Source organism: Dendrobates tinctorius, unplaced genomic scaffold, assembly GCF_039654945.1.
Source record: "Dendrobates tinctorius isolate UK_male_01 unplaced genomic scaffold, ASM3965494v1 ptg000309l, whole genome shotgun sequence".
In the NCBI taxonomy this organism is placed as follows: domain Eukaryota; kingdom Metazoa; phylum Chordata; class Amphibia; order Anura; family Dendrobatidae; genus Dendrobates; species Dendrobates tinctorius.
The window spans coordinates 4101614-4112500 of record NW_027361976.1 but is presented as its reverse complement, the minus strand read 5'-3'; the positions used below and the strand labels follow the sequence as shown (position 1 = coordinate 4112500).

Below are 10887 nucleotides of genomic sequence, written 5' to 3'. Positions count from 1 at the left end.
CTGTCTGCCAGCTGTGTACGTGTCCGGGCTGGGAGGTATTATTATATTATATATTCTATGGCATATTGTGCCCTGTGTGCCAGCTGTGTACGTGTCCGGGCTGGGAGGCATTATTATATATTCTATGGCATATTGTGCCCTGTGTGTGCCAGCTGTGTACGTGTCCGGGCTGGGAGGCATTATTATATATCTTATGGTATATTGTGCCCTGTGTGTGCCAGCTGTGTACGTGTCCGGCCTGGGATGTATTATTATATATCTTATGGCATATTGTGCCCTGTGTGTGCCAGCTGTGTACGTGTCCGGGCTGGGAGGTATTATTATATTATATATCTTATGGCGTATTGTGCCATGTGTGCCAGCTGTGTACGTGTCCGGGCTGGGAGGTATTATTATATTATATATTCTATGGCGTATTGTGCCCTGTCTGCCAGCTGTGTATGTGTCCGGGCTGGGAGGTATTATTATATTATATATTCTATGGCATATTGTGCCCTGTGTGTGCCAGCTGTGTACGTGTCCGGGCTGGGAGGAATTATTATATATCTTATGGCGTATTGTGCCCTGTGTGCCAGCTGTGTACGTGTCCGGGCTGGGAGGTATTATTATATTATATATTCTATGGCATATTGTGCCCTGTGTGCCAGCTGTGTACGTGTCCGGGCTGGGAGGTATTATTATATTATATATCTTATGGCGTATTGTGCCCTGTGTGCCAGCTGTGTACGTGTCCGGGCTGGGAGGTATTATTATATATCTTATGGCGTATTGTGCCCTGTGTGTGCCAGCTGTGTACGTGTCCGGCCTGGGATGTATTATTATATATCTTTTGGCATATTGTGCCCTGTGTGTGCCAGCTGTGTACGTGTCCGGGCTGGGAGGTATTATTATATTATATATCTTATGGCGTATTGTGCCATGTGTGCCAGCTGTGTACGTGTCCGGGCTGGGAGGTATTATTATATTATATATTCTATGGCGTATTGTGCCCTGTCTGCCAGCTGTGTATGTGTTCGGGCTGGGAGGTATTATTATATTATATATTCTATGGCATATTGTGCCCTGTGTGTGCCAGCTGTGTACGTGTCCGGGCTGGGAGGAATTATTATATATCTTATGGCGTATTGTGCCCTGTGTGCCAGCTGTGTACGTGTTCGGGCTGGGAGGTATTATTATATTATATATTCTATGGCATATTGTGCCCTGTGTGCCAGCTGTGTACGTGTCCGGGCTGGGAGGTATTATTATATTATATATCTTATGGCGTATTGTGCCCTGTGTGCCAGCTGTGTACGTGTCCGGGCTGGGAGGTATTATTATATATCTTATGGCGTATTGTGCCCTGTGTGTGCCAGCTGTGTACGTGTCCGGCCTGGGATGTATTATTATATATCTTATGGCATATTGTGCCCTGTGTGTGCCAGCTGTGTACGTGTCCGGGCTGGGAGGTATTATTATATTATATATCTTATGGCGTATTGTGCCATGTGTGCCAGCTGTGTACGTGTCCGGGCTGGGAGGTATTATTATATTATATATTCTATAGCGTATTGTGCCCTGTCTGCCAGCTGTGTATGTGTCCGGGCTGGGAGGTATTATTATATTATATATTCTATGGCATATTGTGCCCTGTGTGTGCCAGCTGTGTACGTGTCCGGGCTGGGAGGAATTATTATATATCTTATGGCGTATTGTGCCCTGTCTGCCAGCTGTGTACGTGTCCGGGCTGGGAGGTATTATTATATTATATATTCTATGGCATATTGTGCCCTGTGTGCCAGCTGTGTACGTGTCCGGGCTGGGAGGTATTATTATATTATATATCTTATGGCGTATTGTGCCCTGTGTGCCAGCTGTGTACGTGTCCGGGCTGGGAGGTATTATTATATATCTTATGGCGTATTGTGCCCTGTGTGTGCCAGCTGTGTACGTGTCCGGGCTGGGAGGTATTATTATATTATATATCTTATGGCGTATTGTGCCCTGTGTGTGCCAGCTGTGTATGTGTCCGGGCTGGGATGTATTATTATATTATATATTCTATGGTATATTGTGCCCTGTGTGTGCCAGCTGTGTATGTGTCCGGGCTGGGAGGTATTATTATATTATATATCTTATGGCGTATTGTGCCCTGTGTGTGCCAGCTGTGTATGTGTCCGGGCTGGGAGGTATTATTATATTATATATTCTATGGCGTATTGTGCCCTGTCTGCCAGCTGTGTATGTGTCCGGGCTGGGAGGTATTATTATATTATATATTCTATGGCATATTGTGCCCTGTGTGTGCCAGCTGTGTACGTGTCCGGGCTGGGAGGAATTATTATATATCTTATGGCGTATTGTGCCCTGTCTGCCAGCTGTGTACGTGTCCGGGCTGGGAGGTATTATTATATTATATATTCTATGGCATATTGTGCCCTGTGTGCCAGCTGTGTACGTGTCCGGGCTGGGAGGTATTATTATATTATATATCTTATGGCGTATTGTGCCCTGTGTGCCAGCTGTGTACGTGTCCGGGCTGGGAGGTATTATTATATATCTTATGGCGTATTGTGCCCTGTGTGTGCCAGCTGTGTACGTGTCCGGGCTGGGAGGTATTATTATATTATATATTCTATGGCGTATTGTGCCCTGTCTGCCAGCTGTGTATGTGTCCGGGCTGGGAGGTATTATTATATTATATATTCTATGGCATATTGTGCCCTGTGTGTGCCAGCTGTGTACGTGTCCGGGCTGGGAGGAATTATTATATATCTTATGGCGTATTGTGCCCTGTCTGCCAGCTGTGTACGTGTCCGGGCTGGGAGGTATTATTATATTATATATTCTATGGCATATTGTGCCCTGTGTGCCAGCTGTGTACGTGTCCGGGCTGGGAGGTATTATTATATTATATATCTTATGGCGTATTGTGCCCTGTGTGCCAGCTGTGTACGTGTCCGGGCTGGGAGGTATTATTATATATCTTATGGCGTATTGTGCCCTGTGTGTGCCAGCTGTGTACGTGTCCGGGCTGGGAGGTATTATTATATTATATATCTTATGGCGTATTGTGCCCTGTGTGTGCCAGCTGTGTATGTGTCCGGGCTGGGATGTATTATTATATTATATATTCTATGGTATATTGTGCCCTGTGTGTGCCAGCTGTGTATGTGTCCGGGCTGGGAGGTATTATTATATTATATATCTTATGGCGTATTGTGCCCTGTGTGTGCCAGCTGTGTATGTGTCCGGGCTGGGATGTATTATTATATTATATATTCTATGGTATATTGTGCCCTGTGTGCCAGCTGTGTACGTGTCCGGGCTGGGAGGTATTATTATATATCTTATGGCGTATTGTGCTCTGTGTGCCAGCTGTGTACGTGTCCGGGCTGGGAGGTATTATTATATTATATATCTTATGGCGTATTGTGCCCTGTGTGTGCCAGCTTTGTACGTGTCCGGGCTGGGAGGTATTATTATATTATATATTCTGTGGCGTATTGTGCCCTGTCTGCCAGCTGTGTATGTGTCCGGGCTGGGAGGTATTATTATATTATATATTCTATGGCATATTGTGCCCTGTGTGTGCCAGCTGTGTATGTGTCCGGGCTGGGAGGAATTATTATATATCTTATGGCGTATTGTGCCCTGTGTGTGCCAGCTGTGTACGTGTCCGGGCTGGGAGGTATTATTATATTATATATTCTATGGCGTATTGTGCCCTGTCTGCCAGCTGTGTATGTGTCCGGGCTGGGAGGTATTATTATATTATATATTCTATGGCATATTGTGCCCTGTGTGTGCCAGCTGTGTACGTGTCCGGGCTGGGAGGAATTATTATATATCTTATGGCGTATTGTGCCCTGTCTGCCAGCTGTGTACGTGTCCGGGCTGGGAGGCATTATTATATATCTTATGGCGTATTGTGCCCTGTGTGTGCCAGCTGTGTACGTGTCCGGGCTGGGAGGTATTATTATATTATATATTCTATGGCATATTGTGCCCTGTGTGCCAGCTGTGTACGTGTCCGGGCTGGGAGGTATTATTATATTATATATCTTATGGCGTATTGTGCCCTGTGTGCCAGCTGTGTACGTGTCCGGGCTGGGAGGTATTATTATATATCTTATGGCGTATTGTGCCCTGTGTGTGCCAGCTGTGTACGTGTCCGGGCTGGGAGGTATTATTATATTATATATCTTATGGCGTATTGTGCCCTGTGTGTGTCAGCTGTGTACGTGTCCGGGCTGGGATGTATTATTATATTATATATTCTATGGTATATTGTGCCCTGTGTGCCAGCTGTGTACGTGTCCGGGCTGGGAGGTATTATTATATTATATATTCTATGGCATATTGTGCCCTGTGTGTGCCAGCTGTGTACGTGTCCGGGCTGGGAGGAATTATTATATATCTTATGGCGTATTGTGCCCTGTGTGCCAGCTGTGTACGTGTCCGGGCTGGGAGGAATTATTATATATCTTATGGCGTATTGTGCCCTGTCTGCCAGCTGTGTACGTGTCCGGGCTGGGAGGCATTATTATATATCTTATGGCGTATTGTGCCCTGTGTGTGCCAGCTGTGTACATGTCCGGGCTGGGAGGTATTATTATATTATATATTCTATGGCATATTGTGCCCTGTGTGCCAGCTGTGTACGTGTCCGGGCTGGGAGGTATTATTATATTATACAGTCATGGCCAAAAGTATTGACACCCCTGCAATTCTGTCAGATAATATTCAGTTTCTTCCTGAAAATGATTGTAAACACAAATTCTTTGGTATTATTATCTTCATTTAATTTGTCTTAAATGAAAAAACACAAAAGAGAATGAAGCAAAAAGCAAAACATTGATCATTTCACACAAAACTCCAAAAATGGGCCGGACAAAAGTATTGGCACCCTCAGCCTAATACTTGATTGCACAACCTTTAGCCAAAATAACTGCGACCAACCGCTTCCGGTAACCATCAATGAGTTTCTTACAATGCTCTGCTGGAATTTTAGACCATTCCTCTTTGGCAAACTACTCCAGGTCCCTGATATTTGAAGGGTGCCTTCTCCAAACTGCCATTTTTAGATCTCTCCACAGGTGTTCTATGGGATTCAGGTCTGGACTCATTGCTGGCCACCTTAGAAGTATCCAGTGCTTTCTCTCAAACCATTTTCTAGTGCTTTTTGAAGTGTGTTTTGGGTTATTGTCCTGCTGGAAGACCAATGACCTCTGAGGTAGACCCAGCTTTCTCACACTGGGCTCTAAATTATGCTGCAAAATTTGTTGGTAGTCTTCTGACTTCATAATGCCATTCACACGGTCAAGCAGTCCAGTGCCAGAGGCAGCAAAGCAACCCCAAAACATCAGGGAACCTCCGCCATGTTTGACTGTAGGGACCGTGTTCTTTTCTTTGAATGCCTCTTTTTTCTCCTGTAAACTCTATGTTGATGCTTTTGCCCTAAAAGCTCTACTTTTGTCTCATCTGACCAGAGAACATTCTTCCAAAATGTTTTAGGCTTTTTCAGGTAAGTTTTGGCAAACTCCAGCCTGGCTTTTTTATGTCTCGGGGTAAGAAGTGGAGTCTTCCTGGGTCTCCTACCATACAGTCCCTTTTCATTCAGATGCCGACGGATAGTACGGGTTGACACCGTTGTACCCTCGGACTGCAGGGCAGCTTGGACTTGTTTGGATGTTAGTGGAGGTTCTTTATCCAACATCCGCACAATCTTGCGTTGAAATCTCTTGTCAGTTTTTCTTTTCCGGCCACATCTAGGGAGGTTAGCCTCAGTGCCATGGGCTTTAAACTTCTTGATGACACTGCGCACGGTAGACACAGGAACATTCAGGTCTTTGGAGATGGACTTGTAGCCTTGAGATTGCTCATGCTTCCTCACAATTTGGTTTCTCAAGTCCTCAGACAGTTCTTTGGTCTTCTTTCTTTTCTCCATGCTCAATGTGGTACACACAAGGACACAGGACAGAGGTTGAGTCAACTTTAATCCATGTCAACTGGCTGCAAGTGTGATTTAGTTATTGCCAACACCTGTTAGGTGCCACAGGTAAGTTATAGGTGCTGTTAATTACACAAATTAGAGAAGCATCACATGATTTTTCGAACAGTGCCAATACTTTTGTCCACCCTCTTTGTTATGTTTGGTGTGGAATTATATCCAATTTGGCTTTAGGACAATTCTTTTTGTGTTTTTTCATTTAAGACAAATTAAATGAAGATAATAATACCAAAGAATTTGTGTTTGCAATCATTTTCAGGAAGAAACTGACTATTATCTGACAGAATTGCAGGGGTGTCAATACTTTTGGCCATGACTGTATATCTTATGGCGTATTGTGCCCTGTGTGCCAGCTGTGTACGTGTCCGGGCTGGGAGGTATTATTATATATCTTATGGCGTATTGTGCCCTGTGTGTGCCAGCTGTGTACGTGTCCGGGCTGGGAGGTATTATTATATTATATATCTTATGGCGTATTGTGCCCTGTGTGTGCCAGCTGTGTACGTGTCCGGGCTGGGATGTATTATTATATTATATATTCTATGGTATATTGTGCCCTGTGTGCCAGCTGTGTACGTGTCCGGGCTGGGAGGTATTATTATATTATATATTCTATGGCATATTGTGCCCTGTGTGTGCCAGCTGTGTACGTGTCCGGGCTGGGAGGAATTATTATATATCTTATGGCGTATTGTGCCCTGTGTGTGCCAGCTGTGTACGTGTCCGGGCTGGGAGGTATTATTATATTATATATTCTATGGCGTATTGTGCCCTGTCTGCCAGCTGTGTATGTGTCCGGGCTGGGAGGTATTATTATATTATATATTCTATGGCATATTGTGCCCTGTGTGTGCCAGCTGTGTACGTGTCCGGGCTGTGAGGTATTATTATATATCTTATGGCGTATTGTGCCCTGTGTGTGCCAGCTGTGTACGTGTCCGGGCTGGGAGGTATTATTATATTATATATTCTATGGAATATTGTGCCCTGTGTGCCAGCTGTGTACGTGTCCGGGCTGGGAGGTATTATTATATTATATATCTTATGGCGTATTGTGCCCTGTGTGTGCCAGCTGTGTACGTGTCCGGGCTGGGAGGTATTATTATATTATATATTCTATGGTATATTGTGCCCTGTGTGCCAGCTGTGTACGTGTCCGGGCTGGGAGGTATTATTATATATCTTATGGCGTATTGTGCCCTGTGTGCCAGCTGTGTACGTGTCCGGGCTGGGAGGCATTATTATATATCTTATGGCGTATTGTGCCCTGTGTGTGCCAGCTGTGTACGTGTCCGGGCTGGGAGGTATTATTATATTATATATTCTATGGCATATTGTGCCCTGTGTGCCAGCTGTGTACGTGTCCGGGCTGGGAGGTATTATTATATTATATATTCTATGGTATATTGTGCCCTGTGTGCCAGCTGTGTACGTGTCCGGGCTGGGAGGTATTATTATATATCTTATGGCGTATTGTGCCCTGTCTGCCAGCTGTGTACGTGTCCGGGCTGGGAGGCATTATTATATATCTTATGGCGTATTGTGCCCTGTGTGTGCCAGCTGTGTACGTGTCCGGGCTGGGAGGTATTATTATATTATATATTCTATGGCATATTGTGCCCTGTGTGCCAGCTGTGTACGTGTCCGGGCTGGGAGGTATTATTATATTATATATCTTATGGCGTATTGTGCCCTGTGTGCCAGCTGTGTACGTGTCCGGGCTGGGAGGCATTATTATATATCTTATGGCGTATTGTGCCCTGTGTGTGCCAGCTGTGTACGTGTCCGGGCTGGGAGGTATTATTATATTATATATCTTATGGCGTATTGTGCCCTGTGTGTGCCAGCTGTGTACGTGTCCGGGCTGGGATGTATTATTATATTATATATTCTATGGTATATTGTGCCCTGTGTGCCAGCTGTGTACGTGTCCGGGCTGGGAGGTATTATTATATTATATATTCTATGGCATATTGTGCCCTGTGTGTGCCAGCTGTGTACGTGTCCGGGCTGGGAGGAATTATTATATATCTTATGGCGTATTGTGCCCTGTGTGTGCCAGCTGTGTACGTGTCCGGGCTGGGAGGTATTATTATATTATATATTCTATGGCGTATTGTGCCCTGTCTGCCAGCTGTGTACGTGTCCGGGCTGGGAGGTATTATTATATTATATATCTTATGGCGTATTGTGCCCTGTGTGTGCCAGCTGTGTACGTGTCCGGGCTGGGAGGTATTATTATATTATATATTCTATGGTATATTGTGCCCTGTGTGCCAGCTGTGTACGTGTCCGGGCTGGGAGGTATTATTATATATCTTATGGCGTATTGTGCCCTGTCTGCCAGCTGTGTACGTGTCCGGGCTGGGAGGTATTATTATATTATATATCTTATGGCGTATTGTGCCCTGTGTGTGCCAGCTGTGTACGTGTCCGGGCTGGGAGGTATTATTATATTATATATTCTATGGTATATTGTGCCCTGTGTGCCAGCTGTGTACGTGTCCGGGCTGGGAGGAATTATTATATATCTTATGGCGTATTGTGCCCTGTCTGCCAGCTGTGTACGTGTCCGGGCTGGGAGGTATTATTATATTATATATTCTATGGTATATTGTGCCCTGTGTGCCAGCTGTGTACGTGTCCGGGCTGGGAGGTATTATTATATTATATATTCTATGGTATATTGTGCCCTGTGTGCCAGCTGTGTACGTGTCCGGGCTGGGAGGAATTATTATATATCTTATGGCGTATTGTGCCCTGTCTGCCAGCTGTGTACGTGTCCGGGCTGGGAGGTATTATTATATTATATATTCTATGGTATATTGTGCCCTGTGTGCCAGCTGTGTACGTGTCCGGGCTGGGAGGTATTATTATATTATATATTCTATGGTATATTGTGCCCTGTGTGCCAGCTGTGTACGTGTCCGGGCTGGGAGGAATTATTATATATCTTATGGCGTATTGTGCCCTGTCTGCCAGCTGTGTACGTGTCCGGGCTGGGAGGTATTATTATATTATATATCTTATGGCGTATTGTGCCCTGTGTGTGCCAGCTGTGTACGTGTCCGGGCTGGGAGGTATTATTATATTATATATCTTATGGCATATTGTGCCCTGTGTGTGCCAGCTGTGTACGTGTCCGGGCTGGGAGGTATTATTATATTATATATCTTATGGCATATTGTGCCCTGTGTGTGCCAGCTGTGTACGTGTCCGGGCTGGGAGGTATTATTATATTATATATCTTATGGCGTATTGTGCCCTGTGTGTGCCAGCTGTGTACGTGTCCGGGCTGGGAGGTATTATTATATATCTTATGGCGTATTGTGCCCTGTGTGCCAGCTGTGTACGTGTCGGCCTTCTTGGCACGATCACTACTTTCCTCTGACATGCGATCAGACAATGACAACTGCAACCTTGTTATAAAACCCAGTGAGGTTTTGTAACAATTTGAAGGCGCTCGGCCAATGGGAGCCGCTGCTGGGCGTCACGTGGCGGCTTTTTATATAACCCTTGGCTGGCAGGATTCTTCTTACCGTACTGCCGGAATGAGGCGCCTCCAGAGCCCGGGGGTGCAGTGAGGGGCAGCATGGGCACCCCGGAGGGAGTCAGCGCCGGCCTCATGCTGGAGTTTGCCGCACAAGCCTTTCAAGCCCAAAACTTCCAGCTGGCGTGTGAGATCTATGAGCGGCAGGAGCAGCAGTCGGGGGCGGCGGACTGGGGGCTGCTGCTCCGGAGGGCAGAGTGCCTGGCATACACTGGCCGACTGCAGGATGCCTGCGAGCTGTACCAGGACGCCGCTGCCCAGAAGAAGCTGTGTGCGGAGCAGCTGGAGACCCTGGTGTCCTGCCTGGCAGAGGAGCTGAGGGGAAGGGAGCCGCTGCCCCTGAGCCCACAGTGGGGGGTCCTGACCTGCAAGGAGTGCCAGGGCTTCCTGTACGAGCCGGTGACTCTGCCATGTGGGCACACCTTCTGTAAGAGGTGCCTGGAGAGCCACAGGACAAGTCCGTGTAGACTGTGCAGGGAAGCTCAGGGGGGCACAGAGCTCCACTACAGGGTCAATGTGCTGCTCAGCACCATCATAGCCAAGTGGTTCTCCTGCGAGGTCCAGGCTGCCAGGCTCAGGCATGAAGGCAATGCCCTGCTGGGTGAGAGCAAGTTACAGGATGCCCTGGACAGATACAATGAAGCGATCTCTCTAGGTAAGAGCAGTGATCTCACTGTAGGTATGAAGTACCTGTACCTGGGCTGCCCCTTTACTGCCATATACCAAACTGCTGTGTATGAAGTACCTGTACCTGGGCTGCCCCTTTACTGCCATATACCAAACTGCTGTGTATGAAGTACCTGTACCTGGGCTGCCCCTTTACTGCCATATACCAAACTGCTGTATATGAGGAACCTGTACCTGGGCTGCCCCTTTACTGCTATATACCAAACTGCTGTGTATGAAGTACCTGTACCTGGGCTGCCCCTATACCAAACTGCTGTATATGAAGTACCTGTACCTGGGCTGCCCCTATACCAAACTGCTTTGTATGAAGTACCTGTACCTGGACTGCCCCTTTACTGCCATATACCAAACTGCTGTGTATGAAGTACCTGTACCTGGGCTGCCCCTTTACTGCCATATACCATACTGCTGTGTATGAAGTACCTGTACCTGGGCTGCCCCTTTACTGCTATATACCAAACTGCTGTGTATGAGGAACCTGTACCTGGGCTGCCCCGTTACTGCCATATACCAAACTGCTGTGTATGAAGTACCTGTACCTGGGCTGCCCCTTTACTGCCATATACCAAACTGCTGTGTATGAAGTACCTGTACCTGGGCTGCCCCTTTACTGCCATATACCAAACTGCTGTATATGAGGAACCTGTACCTGGGCTGC

At 46.6% G+C, this 10887-nt stretch overlaps 1 protein-coding gene across 1 annotated transcript in view; it reads left to right on the top strand.

The window, feature by feature from the left end:
* The first annotated feature begins 9485 nt into the window (after positions 1-9485).
* Positions 9486-10887, top strand: part of LONRF3 (LON peptidase N-terminal domain and ring finger 3) — a 43549-nt gene continuing 42147 nt past the window's right edge. The window contains exon 1 of the mRNA XM_073560985.1: positions 9486-10197. Coding sequence (XP_073417086.1) covers positions 9585-10197 — 613 coding nt within the window. The 5' untranslated portion in view covers positions 9486-9584. The remainder of the gene's footprint in view (positions 10198-10887) is intronic.